Source organism: Puntigrus tetrazona, chromosome 7 (assembly GCF_018831695.1).
Source record: "Puntigrus tetrazona isolate hp1 chromosome 7, ASM1883169v1, whole genome shotgun sequence".
Taxonomy (NCBI): domain Eukaryota; kingdom Metazoa; phylum Chordata; class Actinopteri; order Cypriniformes; family Cyprinidae; genus Puntigrus; species Puntigrus tetrazona.
In genome coordinates, this window is record NC_056705.1 from 22,877,541 (window position 1) to 22,898,762 (window position 21,222).

Here is a 21,222-nt window from a genome sequence, read left to right on the forward strand (position 1 = left end):
CCCATCATGTTTCCAAGAAAACAGATTAACAGGACTGAATGTTGGAGGCTGGTGGAAGGCTAATGAGGTCACATCTATAGGGGCTTAAGGAGATGCTCTTCAGATCTTTATTCGTTCCTCTGCATCTTTGGCTGGTTAATGACATTCCTCCCATCCATCCATTCAATCACCACATACCTGTGTCCCTTAGTGTGGTGAACAATCTCAAGTATGTCTGATTGGGTGACATTTGCATGTAAGCTGGGTGAACACGTTTTCAGAATGCACAAGATGTGATTTGATGCATCAGTTTGGTGTTTTTCTATTTATGTTTCTCCTCCATGGAATTCAGGAAGTGTAGAGATTCTGACCTGCTCTTGTCTTGTTTCATTCCTAATTGTTTTTTTCATCTTGGCCATGTTGACCAGACATTTCACATTCCTCAAAGCGTAGCTATTAATAATGCTAAATTCAGGTGAATAATTGTGTACACAATTCTTCAGATTACTGTGCAAGTCTTTAGACCGCATGAAAAATATGAACTAATTAAGGTGAATACTTTGAATATCAGCAGCAAGTTATTTAAAGTTCTGCTTGTGGGCAAAGAGAGCAGCAGTGTGCTTCAGCCATGATGGTGACTTAAAATAGTTTCTCTTGTCTGGTCTTTGTAATGTCTTTTTAAATGTCAGCAATTCAAGGTGTAAGCGGGGTTTCTTTGAATATAATCCGGTTAGTTTATGTATACGTTACTTTATGGTTTTCTCTGTCCGCTTTATTATAGGATATACTTGGCAGGATGACACAACTCAGGAGGTAATCTCAAAAGAGCTCTCACAACTACCCAAGGTTCCTCTTGAAGGATTTACAAACACCTTTTCTCGTTTCAGTGGCAATTCCAGGTGAGCTCCTAAATCCTCTGTTATGTTTAGCATCCGTGACAATAATGCGTTTATGGAAACTTTTGTTGTAGCTTTTTTATTAATTCAGTTTTAGTATCTTTATGTAACAGTTATTGATGACACTAGTAGTACAAGTTTTATCCCTTAACATTTGCATTTGGTGTCTTGACATTATTTGCATAGCATTTAATTATCTAGGTTAATGATATTTTTAATATACTATTGTTCATAGTTAAAGTGTATTAGTATGTGTAGAAATAAACATTAATCAAGCGTTATTAATACTGTAAAAGTGTTCACAAATTGAAGTGATAATCTGATCTGGACAGGTTTGTATTCTAGACACTTTATCTACTATAATCTGTTTATATGTTTTTGAACATGAAATTGTATTAGAAACATTCCCGATGGGGACAGGAAGCTGAAGGCTCAGAAAGAAGAAGTGAGCAGGACACTGCAGAGGTACCTTCAAGGTTTCCTGCCTTCTGATGTCGGCTCCTTCAAACAGAGTCCTCAAGGGCAACAAGTGCTTTGGAAGGTGAGTTTCCAACAACTTCATAAATGAATAGTTCTGTTTACTCACATATCAGTTGAAGTATTTGGAAGCATACTGACTATATGGCAGTTCTCCTTGAAGTCAGTAGTTTTGGAAGGACATATTTTCAGCTTGAGACTGTATACTGGGCAGAACACCACACATACGTGGATATGCTTTCGAGGTGTACAAAATACTGTAGTTGCTAAATGCCTTATTTCAATGTACTTCTAACAAGTGCACTGTATATGCTGGCAATGTCAGATTTTGCAAAAAATGGCCATATGTTGCTACTTGCTCTGCACTTCATTAGATAACTGTCAGATAAGCACATAGCTACCGGGGACATGTAATCTGCTTGTAGTCTGCTTGGTACTAAAAAACACCATCACCAAACAACTGTTCATGAAGTTAACAGTCGTGAGAGTTGAAAAGTTCACTGCACTATTGAACATTAGTACCCTGCAGTGCTTTTTGAGCCAGCAGTGTATGTCCTGGTTTGTTCATTGAAGCCCACCCCGCTGTTCTAACGTCAGCTTGGCCTTCTATTCTGCGAAGGTAAAAGGAATATAATTGTTTTATAAAATAAAGCAGGATGATACACGGAGCAAAAAAAATAAGACTAAAACACTTTCACACAAGTTATTATCTTCTATCAGTTTTTGATACAAAACCATATGTATATTATGTATATTATCTATGCATTTACTGACATGTTTATTTATTTTTCTCCCATAGCACAAGGGAGATAGACCCCGTGATCATAAGGGAGTAATCCAGCTCAAAGAGAAGCCTCCTTTACCCTACATCTCTTTCCTGCAAGGCCAGCCTGATTTCCAGGCCGCTGTGAAACAACCACCTCCGGCTCAATCATACTTCACTGGTTATGAGCAGGATCGTACTGGAGTCCCTCTCGCTGAGCTTCAGCAGTATCAAGCTGGGCCCATGAGAGCACAAGATCCTGGTAAAGGTCAAACACAGGGAAAGCTGCGTTACTTTAGCCTTCAGCGCACTCCTGCTACCAAAATAGAAAAACTGCCAGGAGCTTCCAAGCAACCTCCAAAGCCTCAAATCGAAAAATTGTTTTTCAAATCTTCAGCAAGCAGCCCTGCTTACAAGGAAGCCCTTAGTTCAGTAGATGGTGAGCTAATCCTTCTTCTATCTATATTTCTCTTCTATATCTTCCCTGTATATTTGTTATATAAATATTCATGTGTGCATTAAAAAATGCCAGGAGAAACAAATCAAGAATTCAATTCTAATAATATGTTTAGTCAAACTTATTTTACGTTAAAAAGGAGAAACAGGGCCATATTATATTGGCTGTGATGAATTTTTGCATTATAATTACAATTTTCAGGATTAATCTGAAGAAACATTGATATTATTATGATATTATGATAATTCGTGCCTCAAAATAAAAAAAAACTTTAACTTAAAAAAAAAAATTATCTTAATCAGAAAAAGACTGAGATGAAATATGAAAAACACAGTCTGGCTCCAAATACTTATGTCAGAAGAATTAAGTATAATGTGGTGAGCAATTACCCTGTTAGGGGCATTTATTGAATTACAAGCAAACACTGACAGTTTTCGTACTGGGTTTATACATTTTTTAATCAAATTGGGGTCATGCATATTAGAGTAGAGGGTTCTTGTACACATAAAATCCCAAGTCTTTCTATCTTTGCTTCTGTTGTCTCTCAGAGAAGTTCATTGATGGAGTGGTTAACCAGCTCGGACGTCAGAGTGTCAATGTGGATACTTTGACACCAAAGGACCTGGACAAGCTCTCCAAAGTCATCACCCAGGCCCTGCAGGTGGTGGATAGAGAGAAAGGGGTCAAAGGTAGAGAAGCCATACAGGATGAAGTGGAGGCAAAGAGGGAACCCAGTCAAGAGTTACATCAGATGGAGAAAGCAGATGATAACAGCACACATAAAGGTAGTCACCCCTTAACAAAACATTTGATTAGTATCCACTTGCTTATTTTGATCAATCAAAACCATAAATTTACTATAATTATGAATTGTGTTTACAGAAGCAGAGGACACTACACTTAAATCTGATGATAAGGTAATATGTGTAAATACACAGGGCCGTGTGACTCATGTTTTTGTGATAGTCAATAGTATGCCCACTTTAATTTTCTGTTTCCAGAACAAAGGTTTTATCAGCCAGCTGCTTGAGTTCCTGGATCATAACTCTGGCCCTGGATCTGTGCATCCTCCCCAAGCAGAAGAGCCTTTTCTGAGATACGTTGACCAGCCAAATGCTGGAAGCCCATTGAGAGCTAGTTTGGAGAATGTCCAGAGCCGGACAACGCAAACAGAACTGGACCTGATGAGGAAGAAAATGGAACCTGACACTTTGGATATAGAGCCAGCGGAGGATGTTGAAGTAGAACAGTGGACGCATGGTTCTCCGGAAGTGAAAGCAGAGGTTCAATCAGGAGAAGAGACACAAAAAAATTCCATGGAAAAAGAGGAAGTGGAAAAGAAGGGTTTGAGAGTGGAAGTGAATGTTGCAGCATATTCAAGTCCACATGATGGAGACTTCGGCTACATTGTTACTGAAGAGTAAGTATAAATGCTACAAAACACTTACATAGACTGTCATGATGAGAAACAAGATGTTTGCACTCATGAAGTTTGACACATGGAGTTGTGTGTGTTTGTGTGTGTGTGTGTTATATAAACATATAAATATAAATAAACCAAAATAATGTGTATTATCACTGATGTAGCATTGACATTTTTTATTTAAATGATTTTGCAGCATATTACAGTATTTTATCAGAGCATGGGGGAATACATGTCATGTTTCTATGCTTTTCAGTCAGAATTTCTTTTGTCATTCAGTGTTCATACTGAACTGTTTATTTTACACACTGTTTATTTTATTTCCCTCACCTTTCCTCTCTGTGTATATTAGTGTTAGTGTGTAAATGGTTGTGTGTGTTGTGTACATTTCTCAAAGCGAAAGATGATGGCATCCACAGCCACTGCAGCTCCAATAACTTGATTTATCTCACAGGGGCTCACTTACTGCAGTCCCATTTAACTTGGAGTACCTGAAAACACACAGACACATTCTCAAAAAGCAGATGTAAAAGGCTGTGAGTGTGTATTGGAAGGCAGTAGCAGGCGTGAAAAGCATCAGGAAAACTGTTGCACTCTACCATCTTCTAATTCTCACTTTCTTTCTCATGTGTGTGAATACTTTTCCATTTAGATGCATATCATTCTTTAGGCTTGAGAGCAAGCCGCTTCGTGTGTGTTTGCACGTGTTCTGATGTGTGAGCGGGTGCGTGTGTTTTAACTTGGGTTGGCGTGGCCATATCATAAAGACATCACACTTCACAGGGATTCCATTTACACCTTATTGTTTGCCTCATTGCTGGAAAATACAGGTGATTTATCAAAGCATACAAGCCACCTGTGTCCTATTCCCTATGTGTTTTTATGCACCCTCTGCTCTCTGTATACCTCCTGTGAGCTGTGTTCACTATTTCAATATTGTATCTGCTATGGCATTCTAGCAGCACTCAGGTCTGTACAGATGAAGTGTGCATGTATCTATTTCTAACAGACCTCATATTATTAACTATTTTATAAGTGCTGGTGTTAAGGGCATGTTTCAAATTTTAATTGTTATATTTAGCTGATTTTGTCATGTTCGTGATAGAACAATTTTGTTCTTTTTTCAGTCTCAAGGTTGAAAAGCTTTGTTGGAGTCCTATATATTAAAAATATGTAACTATGCTCTAGACATTAATCAAACCATTAATCAAACCTTAAATCGAGCAGGAGAAATGTACTACTATGTACATCTTCATGCAGTTGGATTTGTGATTTTCACCCAGCAGAAAATGAAAGAGGTAAAAAAAAAATCTTATAGATTTAAAGTAAAGGAGAGACCTGAGCCAGATCAAAATATCATAGACTTATTAATTCTGAGTTATCACCAGTAGTCAGCCTACACTGCCACTTGGGATAAAAAATTCAAATACCCATAGGTATACCATTAAAAAGGGTGCTGCCCAAATGACCTTTTTTTCTGAGAGTTTAGCTACTTCATGGCTACATTTTATAAACTACAAAGAACATTTTGTAAACCCTTAGAAACACCCTGACAACCACCCTCAACATCTTTGTTTTCTTGTGAAAATGTACAAGTGTAGCTAATTGGGATTTTTTCTCTCTTCTTCTTTTTGTCCATACGTAGTTCGCTGTCCACTGATCAGGGGCTAAACCTTGTGGAGCTCTTAGCTGAGAGAGTCAGCCTTCATGTTACAGATTTTCTACAGCTCTCGTAAGTGCATGTGCACACACACACACACACATGCACACACACATATATACTTGTTGAAGACAGTCTCATACTGGTCGACGCACTAATGGCACTAATGGAACACTCAACCTGTGGTTTTGTTTTGTTTTTCCATTTTGCAGTATAGTTTGGGCTAAGTACTTATTTTCAAGTGACAGCACAGTGATTATGAGTGTGTTCTGAATTCTGTGCATATAAGTTCAAGCTTTATATAAATGGTTCTGAGAGAGAAAGAGAGAGAATGCATCTCGGTGTGTGTAGGTGTGTGTTATTCTGACCTGCTTGCAGTGGTAAACTTTAGTTCAATTACAGCACATTTTCTGATGATAACCGATGTTCTACAAGTGCATAGATTAAAGGCAATGTTCTGCTTAATTGTTTGGAATGCCACAAATGCTTTCTGGCACTCTTGTATTTCACAGAGAAACTTGTTGTGGTTACAACATGTTCACTCAAACATGTAATAAAAGAAGCTTTATGTACAAAGATAAAGGAAATACAAATATTAATGGAATTACTAATTTCTTGCACTCCTTCTCTCGCACACTCAGCTTTACTTAACATTATTTCATACACATTCTCACCCTAACAAATGAGGATGTTTAAGATTTTTAATCTTAAACAATAGAATGAATATTTTTTTTAAGCTTGTTTCTTGGAATGAAGTTGTCAACAAAATATGTGCTGCAAACACACGCACAGACACACACGAAAAGTGTTTTATAGATCATAATTACACAACCATTCAAAGATTTTTTTTATCACTTTTATTCAGCAAGGATGCATTAAAATGATCAATAGTTATAATAAAAAACATTTATAATGTTACAGAATGTTCCTTTTTCAAACACATGCTGTTCTTTTGAATTTCCTGTTCCTCAAAGAAGCTAGAAGTAAGCAGAACTATTTTAAGAACTATTTTTAATTATGCTTTGATAATAATTAATTTTGATTAATTACGCTGCTGAAAATTAAGCTATGCCATCACAGGAATAAATAACATTTTATTAAAACAGAAAGCAGTAAAAAGTAGTAATATTTCAGATTTCATATTTTTTTAAAGGTGAGAATAAGAGACTTATTTTAAAAATATCAAAAAACAAACTTTTTAACAGTATCAAGCATATATAAATATATGAACATTTTATATATAAAAGGACATTTTTTTATCAGCTGAGGAACACATTAATTTCCTCTGTATTGCTAGGTGCGAGAATAAATACAAGATTGCTAAAGACATGCTTTGCAGACCTCACTGAAATAGAAAAAGAAATACAATATTTGTGTAGTACAATAAGTGCTGTCCAGGTGAGCTGTGTCTCTTCGTATGATTAATTTCCTCTCTTGAATAGTGCCTTATATCTATTTACACAGCTACCTGCTAATGTATCTTTTGTCATCTAATGCTTTTCATCATTTCTGAGAAATAATGGAAAGGTGTACTGGATGATGCGCACTCTTATATAAAACATCATGCCATGATGTATTATGGCATTTTTGGACTAAAGATAAGACGGCTAGAAAAGTGTAGAAGCAGACTACACAGTGCAGAAGCAAGCTTCTGCTCATACAATCATATAAGCTGTCAAAGATCAGGAAAATTCAGCACACACTCACGCAAATGTTCATACTCTCAAAAGCGGTGCTGCCTTGTTTGGGCTTTGCACTGAGTTGCAGTTACATAAAGAGTCAGCGTAGCACCTCTCTGAACTCCAGACATGACGTAAGGGTTGTACTGTGTGCAGACAGTAGGGGGCACAGAAAAACACATACACACAATCGAGGTTTTGCAATCAGACAGTCTTGTTCTCTTATACACATTGAAACATTAACACACCCGCATTCATTTACACTAATTCTACCTCTCTTTCATTTTCTCACTCGCTTATGTGTTTTTCTACAACCCACACATACACACACACACACACACACACACACACACACACACACACGCAGTCTGCCTATCATCTCCATCCCACACTCTCCCCCATGGTGCAAAAGGAGCCAAGCAGAAGCAGTATCGTTATATTATGGCTTTTCTCCCTCTGTGTCCTGGATGTTGGTGGCATTTTACTGATAACGTATCACCACTGATGCTGTTATAAACGGGAGTCTGGACCATTGTGTTTATTTAGCTTTAACAGCCACTATTTTCATCCAGAAATTTCCAGAAGCCAAATAGAGGTGTGTGCTCAGGTATAGAGAGGAAGCAAAAGATGAGTAGAAATTGGTATAGGGTAAGTAAATAAAGAGGGTCACAATGTGTATTTGTATTGGAATTATGTTTTTGTAGTTTAGGGCTGCATGATTAATTAAAAAAAAAATCACGTTCCTGATTCATACATAAATGCAATCTCGTTTCTAAATGACGCAATTCACTTAATAATTTCTATGGCGTTCCTGTGGATGGTGCACTGACGATTAACACCACTAATCTCTCATAGGAGAGGTTCCTCCCTGAAACTTCAAAATCTTGATAGGTTATTGTCTTGAAGGTTCTGTGCCAATTGGAGGAAAAAGCACAGGTTCTATTTAGTTATTTGTATTTATTATTGCTAACATTCTCTGATGTTCAACAGCTTATGGTAAAAGAGGCTATTTTGTTTTATACAGCACTTTATTATAGTGAATGCACCATTTTATTTTGTTTTTTTGTACTTGAGTGCAATAGATTTTGGATGATTTTGAATCTTAATTCCCATGCAGAAAAATCCTAATTCAGAGTTTAGCAAGAATCATGCAGCCCTATTGTAGATGTTAAAAAGCTGAAGTGCATGTATCAGTGAAGAACCATTTTTGTTTTCACAAAGAACTTAGTCAAAGGTTCTTTAAAGAACCATCTTGTTCTTTTTTATAACCTGAAGAATGTTCATTCGGCACAGAGGACCTTTGGGTAACTTTAAAGGTTCTTTGCATGTTAAAGGTTCACCTTAGCCAAAAAATCACTTATAGGGCTGACTGTAAGTAATATATGTATAATACAAAGTAAAAAGACATTAAAGTTGGCACATTACCAATACAGCTACCTTTTTTAAAACAATTTTTCTATCCCATGTTAAAATATATTACTGTTTCAGTACACTACTCTGTTTTTCCTGCTCTGGATATTATTTTTTAAAACCGAGAGCTGGTCTTGATGGTTTAACATTGAGCTTACGATCATTTTAAATATAATGAGAATAAAATGGGACATGAGATTCTAGAAGCTCTATTATTTCCAGCAGATATCTGGGAGTCTGTGTGTGTTAATTCTACTGAGGATGAGAGGTTACCTTGGACTTGCTCTTGCCACCTGCTGACGTGTGAATGGGATTTTGTTCTGGTGACAGATTCATTCCTCCAGTCTTCCACCTCTCTCTTTTTCTCTTTTATTTTCTCCCCTCTTCTCTTTTTCTATCCTATTTTTTTCTCTCTATTTGTGACCTTCGCTTCACCCTGGTCCACAGCGGGAGTAGCTTTAGAGCTGCGTCCCAGATAAATGCATCCGCCTTCGAATCAGGAACTGGGAAGATCCCTTGTTGGACATTTGCATGCTTGTAAACCAGCCATCCCAATCACTGCTTTAGTCATTTTTAACCGATAAACAGACTTGTTGAACAGTAGCTCATATGCTGGTCTGTGTTGGTGTCATGGTGGCGTGCCAGTTTGCAGATCCTTTTCTTTCTTTGCCTGAGTCTGTTTTTCTGAATGTGATTGGATGTGTGACGGTTTGTTTTAACTGTGTCAGTTTTGAATATATTTAGCATTTTTAAAAGTCATTTCCATTCCCTTTAAAGGAACAATTCACCATGAAATATTATACTTCACAGGATTCTCTGTTAGAATAGATAAATGAATGAGGATTGCTGCTGGGATCTCACCCAGACAGCTGTTTGGCTCAATCACAAATGCCATTTGTACGAAATGCCATCATGCATTTGCACAACATTTCTGGATCACCAACTCAAATACTGCTAAGAGATTCAAATCCAATGTGTCGAGTCTGTGAGCATTTTTTAAAGAATGATTTCTTTTACTTTTCTACTTTTTACATTTAGACCTGTGTTTATCCAGTAAACATTTTAGACAACTCTCTTAAGAACATCAGGTTTCCCGTGAGGATTTATTTCATGGAGGAAGAACTTGTCAATTTATGTCAAAAGCAGATAAGGAAGCTAACGGCAGAGATTGTCAGAAGAAAATTAACCAAAACGCAATATTCCCCAGTGATCTACTGTTTTAACTGTGGTGTTGTGGTACTGCAGTTGACTGTGTCTGCAACAGTGAATTTTTTAAATGATAAAAGATAATGTTCATGACTCCCAGCTTTTCTCATCTCACTCACTGCATACGGGCCTCCTGTTAATTGTTCTCTCCTCTTTTTTTTTCTTTCTCCGTATTGTCTCTTTCTTGCTCTGTCTCCTTCTCTGTCTTTTTCTTTTCTGTGTTTCTCAGGGTTCTGGGTCCAGCAGTAACCTTTCGAGTGCGGCCCAATGCTCGAAACATCAGCACGGCCCAGCTAGCCAGAGTGGCAGGTACACACAAACACACACATGCACGCACTCACACTCAAACACACAGCACTCGTTCCGCTGCTGCATTCTAGTTGCTATTCCGATCATCTCCTGACACATTGGGGAAGAATCCTCTCATAGTGCCACGACCTTGATTGCAGCATTAGTTATTTTCAAGGTCTGAACCCACTTTTTACACACAATGCGTATATTCACACATACAATTACACATGCAAAAGCAAGAAATCAAACAAAACAGATATCAAATATGGTCTATTGTGAAATCACTGGCATGCGATAAGCACAAGTGAATACTAGTTCCATTAGGTATTTTCTTTGTCTTTTGTGTGGTGTTTTGAACCAGTGTATTCTTTTTTATAAAAGGCACAGCAAATCATTCCTGTGTTTAACTGTGTTTTTGTGGTTATTTTAAAGGTGTAATAGCAGGGATGTAAGGGTATAATGTTTCTTTGTGGTTCATGGTATATATTTGTTAAGCATTGATCAATATGATGGTTGCACAAAATTCTGATTTGACGAATTGGTCTCACCCAGATTAATTTGAATTGGACATACCGAAAGTGGAATTGAGTTAATTCCACTTTGTTTTAGTTATTATTTAGCTATTATAATTCCACTGTTTTTGGAATTTATTCAATACAGATTGTTTGGTTTCAGTGTGTTTTTCCCCCATCTTTTCAAATGAATAAATCAAAACTTTTACAATGAGCAAGGATAAATTAAATACTTTTAAATCGTTGCAAAAGATTTGTCTCAAATAAATTTAACCTTTTCATCAAAAAGCTGTCTTCAGCATTGACATAGGAAATGTTTCTTAAGCAGCAAATCAGAATAATAGAATGAAATGCTCAAAACATTATTTTATATTACAATAACATTTCACAGTATTACTGTTTTACTGCATTTTTCACAAAATACATGATATACATAAGAAAAATCTTTAAAAAATGTTTTTAAAAGCTTTTAAACTGTAGTGTATATGTACAAAGTACAAATTTCTACTGTTTGTAAGACCTATAAAACCTTTAAACTTTGACCTTAATCTTTTGGCCTGTTTATACCTGGTCATTTCATTTCATATTATATATATATATATATATATATATATATATATATATATATATATATATATATATATATATATGTGCTGCACAACGCCGATACACTATGATACTGACCATGCCATTTGATCGAAAATTCAACATTGCAGTCAGGAATTGATCAAATTCATAAACTGGAACAGAATAGACTGCAGTCCTGCTTCCTCCTTTAAGTCACTGTTTTAACATTTAACACTCAAGGATTTCCTATTTGATCATCAATGCACAAAAGAAAGGGCAAAGAATGAAAGGGAAAAACAAAAGGAATCTGACATTATAAGGTCTGTATTCCCTTGATCCATAATAATTACTTCTAGGGAAAACAGATTCGCGTGAATTTGTCCCATGCCTGTCTGTATTTCCTGGCAGATAAGATGAGATATAGTAGGGAAAATATTTCACAAACTGGACCTGAAATACCCAGTTGTTTTAAAAAAAATAATAAAATACTATGGGTAAGTGCTGGAAATGCTACCACAGTTTGACTTTCATTATGTGCTTTTTGTTTATTTCTCTTTGTTTATATCTCACGCTTCAGATAATTTCCACTAGTGCTCATTGAAATAATGAAATGCAGCCAACAAGCCAGTACATAAAGTGCATTTAATGAAAATTTTGATTAGATTTTATTTGATTATCAGTGTTTTGACCTCAGTAGCAAATGCACTTTATTCAGTTCTACGAATAATACATGAGTGTATTTGTGGCTTGTTGTTGAAATCTTTGGACATGTCATCCTTCTCCAAACCGCTTCCGATTTACTCTGTGTGAGCAAATGTGTTTGTGCATGTTAAAGTTTTTGCATTATAAAGCCTTGGCGTCCAAGGAAATGCGCTCCGATTTTGTCCAATTTCTGTGGTGTGAATTTCGACTTTTATTTGTGTACGTGCATCTATGCGAGTGTGTATATCTCCAGTCTCTCCTCCCTTTGAGAGTCTCTTGTAGCATGTTGAGAGAGTTAATGGCTGGGCTCGTCAGACCCAAATGTCAGACAAAATGTTAAGTCAACATGATCAGCCGCTCTCACACGGCAGATAAATTATGAAAACCCTGGTGCCTGAATACCAATTTATTACTTTATTTAAACAGAGAGGATCTCTCCTCACACTTTATTACTGCTGTATACACACCACTGATCGCACCTAATCATTTATTCCAATTTTTGTGCCTTTGACATCACATACACCCCAGAGGTATTTAAGCAACTTCAAATGATTTGTGTTGAGTGGAAATATGGCGGAGTGTTGAGGATTATGTTTAGGTTGTAACTGTTAATATGTGTTTATACAGTATGTCAAAATCTTGGCTTTGCCTGCATCTTTTTAGCAGCAAAGCTTTTATGCTTAAAACAACGATAACTGACTAAAACATTTAAATGCGATATTCAAAGGATATTAAAAACATGTATTATACAGTTGCTTGAATGGATTGATTTTGCGCCTTGTTAAATATTCTCCAAAAACCGTAATATATGTGGCATAATTAACTGCTGTATTAGATGCACTGAAAGACATGCATGAAAGGAGCTGTTTTGTAGTTTCAAAAGACACTAAAACCACATGTACTGTTGACCTAAGCACATTAGAGAACATTAGATCAGCATGTTAGGCAGGATTCTTTCTTTGTATATAACCTACTGTATTCAGGCACACAAAATGGAGAATGGTTTCACGGGTGTCTGAAATAAACATGTTCCACTAATCTAGTAGTATTCCTTTGGTTCTGCCACAAGCATCTGTCTATGACAGTAGCTCCCCTGTGTTTCGTCTTTGTTGTTGTTGTATGTGATACAAATGTGTCAACTTACATTTAATTCCAGTGTTTCCCTTTCTTGGTCAGTAAAGTGTCTGTCTGAATGTAATAATGTAAAATGAAAAGAAAGAATAAACAATTAAAATAGAGACGTTATTGAACAACTATAGATGATGAGACATAAAGCTGATTTATGAGTTATTGTCTGAAGAGATAAAGACTACAGCTATTTATAGAGGATCCGCTATGTTTGTTAAAGGTTATATGAAAAGCAGATTTTTGATTTTCAGTTTAAGTGCTATAATCAGGTCCCCGGTGCATCTACCAAACTATAAAACAGCCCTGTAAATTTTTTGCGTAAGCCTTACTCTGTAAGCTTGTGAAAAACTGAGCTGCTCAGATTTTGCTCCCCCGTGGTGTAGAAAGGAGTTTCGCTCGACAGTTTAAGCACAATAAGACACGAAAAAGCACTCAGATTAGTACTCAGAAAATCATACAATATATGGTTTATGGAATATGGTTTAAACACATGATTTCAGCATTATAGAAATGATAATCAAACCAGAGAATATGAGGTATGAGCTGTAAATGCATAGGAGGATGATGGAGCAGGAGCTCATTTGCATTTAAAGAGGCATGCACAAAAATAGCATGTTCCTGCTCTTGCTTAAAATAGGCATTTTCAAAAGATGATAGAATAAATGATCTGTGGGGTGTTTTGTGCTGAAACTTCACAGACACATTCTGGAGACACCTGATATTTAAATATTTAAATAAAGGGACATAATAGGTCTCCTTTAATTGTTATTTAATCATCAAGCATTTGTTCAAACAGTATTAATACATCGAAACGCATATACATAGAGTAAATAATTTATAATTTTAGTTGCAAATTATTCATTTAAAAAATGGTATTTCAAAACCATTTATCCTAAAGGTTGGCCTTTCTCAAAAATTCCTCAAATATATACATAAAAACTATTGCAAATGTGCATGCTGTTATTGCTGCTCTAAGCAATATATATATATATATATATATATATATATATATATATATATATATTAATATGCAAATGCAATTGCACAAATATATATATGCTGTATAGCATGTAGTTATGGTAAAGTAGTTGCTCTTTTTCCTTTGATGCAGTGCACTCTTTCAAAAGTCGTTTTGAAGTGTACTGTATGTCAGAGCGGTTCACGACATCTCATTTCTGTAACCATAGCTTCACAAACATGTAACCATTAATTTTCTCTGACAAAAAAATAATCACTTCCTGCCAAGCTATTTTAGCGGAGGAGCAGCAGTATAGATGGGTCGGCTTGTATCCTGTAGGGTCTATGTATATGGGCAGGGATTTGGTATTCTGATGCAAAGCTGTGCTCAAGTCTTTCAAGCTGCTTGCAACACAGCAACTAACTGAAGGGCTTTATGGGGGGTCTGGGGTACATTCATTAGGATTGAGGAATCTGCTGTTGTACTCTATTCATCTGGAAAGAAAGCTTTGGACAAAAGACTGGATATGGTAATCCCTGCTTGGTCTCAAAACAAAAGATGAACCCCCTGCTTTATCTGTGTGTGTATGTGTGTGTGTGTGCGTGTGTGCGCGCAAGTCCTTCACAATCATTTATTGGGCCATTGATTCATCCATAGTGTTGATGAAATGGCACCCTAAACTGCACAGTGTAATCTTACAATGTGTCATCTCTCTCTTCATCTTTCAGTCGCTCTCTCTTTTCTCTATTTCTGACATGCTTTCTTCCTCCTCTCTGCCTGTCACATTTCATTTCTGCATGTCTCCCACTTCTGCTCCTCCTCACCTTTTGCAGCCCCCAAGTTAATTTATGTGGCTTATTTTGTCTTCATAATTTGTGTGTTTTCGAATGTGTGTTTGCTCTGTCCTCTTTTCTATGTGGTGTTAAAGCTCTCTGACCTTTTCTCTTGACCATAGATGGCACTGAATCTCATCTAAACATCAACATTTAGAAGACTTATTGCAGGTGGACAGAGGTTAAATGATCTAATGTTTGTGTAGTGATCTGTGAATTTTATTTTATGTTGCATATGAAGTATTATTGATATTTGCTTTTATTTTGAGTAATCTGAGTAATAATATTTGTTTCATTATTTTCTTGGAGTAAGCCCCTGAAAATTAGGGCTGAAGGTTGTTGGTGCTTTTATTATTTAGCTTAATAATTACTAAATAATTGCTTAATTCATGAAGATTATAATGATTATATATTTAATGACTAAATTAAATGGATTTAAAAAAAAACTATCTATATTCATTACTCATCAGCAGGTTTTTTGAGTGGAATGATTTAATCCAAATTAACAGAATATTGCTATAAGAAATTCTTTATTAATTAAAAATATAGCAAAAAATACACGTGACTCACAAAATTACATAGAATAATTAAAGTGTGTTTCTTTGACTGGTTATTTAATTTGTCCCTAATTAATTAAATACATGCTCTTTTTATTGTATTAATTTTATATTTTAAATTAACAACTTTTTAAAGAAGAAATGATTAAAAAATACCTTTTCTTTTGTTGTTCTGTTTGGTTGAATTTGGTCTTTTTCTGTTTCTTTGCCTTCCTCCTTTTTGTGGCATTTAGCCACAGATGTACCATCAGGATGACTGCAACCTTGCATATTCAAAACATCATATACAAACACACACACTTATATATCCTGTTCATTTGTTATGACATTCTGAAAAATGCTCTCAAGAGAACTGCAAGTTACATTTTCAAGAAGGGGCATTCTGCATCATCATTTGTCTTTTGGGTGAGATTTCATTAAAGTCTGTTGTACACTGGTGCATTTTTTATGATGCTCTGATCAGACGATATTAAACTCATAATGCTGCATATCAATCATGAGAGAAAATGGTCTCATCTAAATTCATATGCTGAAAGGGAACGTGTAGATTTTCCTGTGATAGAGGAGCAAAGGCTTTTTTTGATAAAACAGAATGCATTGTGCTTCAGCCACTTTAAAGTGGAATGTTTGTGTGGGAGGTGTGTTAGTGTGCTGAGTGAGGCAGTGTTTTTGTAGAGTGGATGTGCTCTTCTGCAGAAACTCTGCTTCAGTCTCAGTGTTCCAGTGTAGTTGCTATACATGACAAAGCAACCACAGAGATGCTTTAATGTGAGGCATATTTTGCTTTTGTAGATTTTAGAGATGCGATACAGTGGGTATATCAGTATAGGCCTATATTAATTACACTTTAATGTTATCTTATCAATTTGATATCAATTTAAGCTGAATTAAAGCCAAATGATCATAATTCTAGTCATATTTTTTAAAACACAAATCAAATAAAATTATGTTTGCTCAGAAACTGTAAGATTGTGTATATATATGCATATATATATATATATATATATATATATATATATATATATATATATATATATATATATATATATGTGTGTGTGTGTGTGTGTGTGTGTGTGTTTGTGTGTGCTTCTCTCTATATCTTTTTTTTTGGGGTTTGTTGGTGTGTGAGAAACAGAGGGTATCAGGGTGTGTTAGGCCTGAGATGACCGCTCTTTGTCTGGTCTTTCAGATCTGCAGGGGAGATCTTGGGGGTCTCCAAGGGGTTGACCCCAGTGTTGCGCCCAGGCCGTGAGAACCCCGGGTTGGGTCAGAGTCTGGACAGGTTAGGGCAGATGGAACATGGAACCCTGATGGTCACGTCCCGCTGGGAAACAATCAGATCCACTGTCAAGGCCATCGACACTTTCTACCACAGCAGAAATGAAGAAAGAGAAAGGGATAGCAGTTCATGCAAACCGCTAAAAAGAGCAAACAGAAAAGGTGACCAGTGTGCCAAAATATGAAAAATATACTAAAGGTTAGACAAAGTAAGAGGAATCGTGACCTGAATAGCTATAGTGTCATAGGTCATGACCTTCTAGAACAATAATGGCCATGCTCTCAATTTTAACATAGGTCAGAGTGACAGTTTGCGACACCTCATTTATTCCTCTTTTTTTATCCTCCTCCCCCTTGCCCTTCGGTTCGCTTTGAGGAAGTTAAACTGAGCCGACGTCTGTTTAAGAGTCTGGTTACTTCATCTGATTTGTACTCCCTCAATCTCATGTTGTCTTTATTTTCCTGCTGACATTTCTTCACATCCGTCCACATCTCTGACATCTCTGCCGTGTTTACCTCCTCACCCACTCATCCCTTTCTCTCTTGCTCTATCTATCTCTCTTTCTCTCTCTGTAATTGCAGTGGTGCGGTGCAGGGGCTGCTCGTCTGCGCTCCAGCTGGGCAGATTAGCATAGATCTCCCACGCAGACACAGTTGACCTTCACTCCACCAAACACTTGTCAAAATGCCAGCCATAATTACCCTGGCCTCTCCAGCTAAAGTAATGGCTTACATATACCTGACTCACTCTTTGCCACCAATTGGATGTGAAATATATTTGAGTATGTGTGTGTATGTGTGTGTGTGCAATGAGATTATTATGTGTGTGTGTGTGTGTATTGTGTGAGTGTTGGACTGTATCTTCTCACTGATCAGCACAAGTGTGCAATAATTCATTTCTCATCAGCGTTTGACAACCTAGTAGCATTTCCTTAAGTATTTTGATTGACTTTTTTGTTTATTTAATTGTCAGTTTCACAGAACATTTACTGCAAAACGTTGATATTAAGAGTTCCTACTTTGCTTTTATGTGAAGTGCAGCTGAAGCAGAACCATACTCCATTTGTAGCATGTTCAAGCATCTCATGCTTTTTAGAGCTCTCTAAAAATGAGCAAATATCTACTATTATGTAATAAAATATTTGAGATATCTATGTTGTTGTAAGAAACATCAGTGGAGAAAGTGCTGTTGCTGTGGTATGTGTTGACAGCAGTTAGATTGGTCATGCTAACCAGAATGAAAGTTTTGAGAGTGTCTGTGTTCTTACGTCCATTAAAATAATGTCATTATGTGGCACCATTGAAATTGTAGAACTGGAAGGGGTCAAGAATTCATGAATTTGGTCATCAATTCTCATTAGTCTAAAAACAGTTTATATTGAAACCAGTCTGCCAAAACTACAGCTTGTGGAATATGATGTAATAGTGTGGCTACACCCTACCTGCCTCTGTTTAGCTCCGCCTGCCGATTTGTGCATGTAGGTAAACGGTCTATGCAGAAACCAATGAAAATTTAGCAAATTAAAACTTTTAACTATTTAACTTCGTTTTACTCCAGATTTGTTTATTAACAAGGCACAATGTGATGGTGAATTATCAGAAATATTGAAACTAAAAGATGTAGCTGTGCCAGTAATGTCGCATCACACAAGTGTGTGTTTTAATGTTATCTAGTCATAGCAGTTGCGCTAACTAGAAATCTTCATGGGTACAAAAATTTGTACCCAAACCCGAAGTTTGTGCTGGACGGAACCAACCTGGACACGTATTTTATTCAAAAGTGAGACCCTAACCCGTGAAGACCCAAGAAATACCTTAAATGTACTACCAGACCCAATTATTATTCGAAGTTGGACCCTAGGTTTTAATAAAGAGCATTTTTTTTAGCACAAATGCACAGAACAATGCTGTAAACTTTACTGCGTGCAAGTTCTTTGTGTATTTTTCCAAGTTGCAAGTTACAAAACACATTCAAAGTGCCGACTGATGCTGGCAGGTGTGAGTATTACACACAATGGACCCGATGTAATAGATTTGGACCCGACCTCGACCCGGCTAACCTTTTAAAAGATAGATATTTTAATACTTTCTTCAAGTGTTAAAGCAATATTTGCACAAAAATACAAATGCAGTTATATTTAGATATAATGGAAGGTATACATAGATTGTACTGCATGTTAGCTTGCTTATTGTGCCCAAGAGCATAATTTATTTAAGCTCATTTGGAACACACAACACTATTATACATTATTTATTTAACACACTTATTTACATTTCAAATTTGCTCATATCATGCTTGTACATACATACTGTAATTGTCTGTTTTTGCTATTTTGTACATTGTCTATTTTGTATAATTTTTTTTTTTTATATCTTTTTATCCATTTTAATCTGTGTCCTGTCCTGTCACTGCCATTCTGTTGCACTGTGGAGCTTCTGTCACTAAAACAAATTCCTTGTACGTGTAAACATAGAGTAGGCACTAAAGCTTTTTCTGATTCAGATTCTAACAAGAAACTATGCTTCTAACCAAAGCTGTAGTTCCAACCCCACAAGTTTATGATTTTTGGAAACGACGCATCTTGCATATATAGATGCTTTTGGGAAACGCCCTGTGTGTTTTGTCTGTTGAGCTGCTTGACGGTAGCTATTCACTTCCAAAGTCAGATTCGATTGCCGACATTCTTCAAAATATTTCTTTGTGCATAACAGACGAAAGTAATTGATACAGGTTTGGAACAAGTTGAGGGCATGTGAATGATAACAAAAATGTCATCTTTGAGTGAAGTTTAAGTATTAATAAATCTCACACATCTGGTGTTGTTTGACAACCATCAAGGCATGCTAACTAATATAAGTCACCATAATGGATGATCATGCGCAATTATTGACTTTTAATAAATGAACACAGATTTTGCCATCGTTACACTGGCCGTCAGGGAGTGTTTGCACTTGTTGAGATGCAGTCATTTAATGTCTCTTCACGTCCTCATTAAATAGGGACTGAATCACAAGTGTTGTTTGGTGTTGACTGCCTTATGCTCATATTTTTTTGTAGCGTTTTTACACATTTGAAAGCACATTACACATTTGTCTTCAAAACAAAACCTCTGATGTAGAATGACACCCTCGTTTTAGCCCACTGCAGCCTCTGTGAGTTTAGCTAATTCCTGCCCTTCTTAATTTTCCCTCTATCTCTCATCTTCCCTTTCTCTAATTCCCTCCTCCCCTGCTTTCTCACACTTTGTGTGTTTCTTTTCCCCTCATTCGCCTCCCACTCCTTTCTCCTTCTCATTCTTGACTGCCCTCCTTGGTTGAGCGCACTTGTGATCAGAAACTTCCCCTATCTCCTCTTCCTTAACAGGCTGTGGGTAAGAGTAAGACAGAGGAAAAGAGAGTGATAAGGGTTTCAAAATACACTAGAATTTTTTTTTTAAATATTTGGATTTGTTGATCCATATGTCTATATTCTTATGTGAATGCGTCTATGGTAGAGCAGTAGAGGACATTTTCATCCTTAATGGGCAAGGCTTCATTGGGATGTCACCTTTCAATCAAATTTGGAATAATGGAAGGCACTTTGGGCACCTACTCTTTCTCTTTTTTTGATTCTTGATTTTGACGGGTCAATAGGGTGTCACATGATCCTTCTGAAATTATTCTAATATTTTGATTTGATTGTTAAGAAATATTTCTTAAGGATTATCAGTGTTGAGAATGGTTGTGCTGCTTGATATTTTTGAGGAAACCATAAAACCTATGTTTTTTTCCAGGATTACAAAGTTTCACTTTACTGTCACCTTCGATCAGTTTTAATATTCTGAATAAAAGTATTAAAGTTTAAAAGAAAACAATCTTATTGACATGGTTTGGGATCAGTTGGTCTGCATTACAGCATTATATATTATAACCAATCAGTGTCAGTACTTCAGTTTAGATTGAGATTACAAAAACATGAAATATAAAAGAAAACCCTTCCATAACCTGTGATTACATATGGAAATATGAGCCGGTTTATATGAGCCATGCATTTTTTCACCATCAGCTCCAGCTTGTTAATTTGAACCTGTGTCTGGCTGAGTTGTCGGTTTCTAGACTATAGCTCTGTGCTATCATGTAATCACACCGGCGGTGATTTTGAGACATTATGCAAGCCTTTGATTAGGTAGCATGCTGTCCTCTGTGCACTTGGATATGTTTCTATGCTTTTCTCACAGCACAAAATCCTGAGTTTGAAAGAGTGTGAAATTTGGGCTGTGATTACAGCAATGTCAGGACGTGCCGTACTCTGGGCATACTGTATGGCATCTCGATTAGGGCTTGGGTTTTTTTGTGCATGGAGCTTTATCCGGCTTTGAAACTTAGAAGTGAAGTGAAGGAGAGAAAGATTTTATCAGCTCTGTGATCTTTTCCGTGTCATGGCCTGTTCACACCAAATGTGGAATA

At 36.4% G+C, this 21,222-nt stretch overlaps 1 protein-coding gene across 1 annotated transcript in view; it reads left to right on the forward strand.

The window, feature by feature from the left end:
* ptprn2 (protein tyrosine phosphatase receptor type N2) overlaps nt 1-21,222 on the forward strand; it is a 139,293-nt gene that overhangs the window by 38,241 nt on the left and 79,830 nt on the right. The window contains exons 4-11 of the mRNA XM_043245497.1: nt 761-878; nt 1,275-1,416; nt 2,152-2,554; nt 3,121-3,357; nt 3,455-3,489; nt 3,574-3,992; nt 5,641-5,727; nt 10,180-10,259. Coding sequence (XP_043101432.1) covers nt 761-878; nt 1,275-1,416; nt 2,152-2,554; nt 3,121-3,357; nt 3,455-3,489; nt 3,574-3,992; nt 5,641-5,727; nt 10,180-10,259 — 1,521 coding nt within the window. The remainder of the gene's footprint in view (nt 1-760; nt 879-1,274; nt 1,417-2,151; nt 2,555-3,120; nt 3,358-3,454; nt 3,490-3,573; nt 3,993-5,640; nt 5,728-10,179; nt 10,260-21,222) is intronic.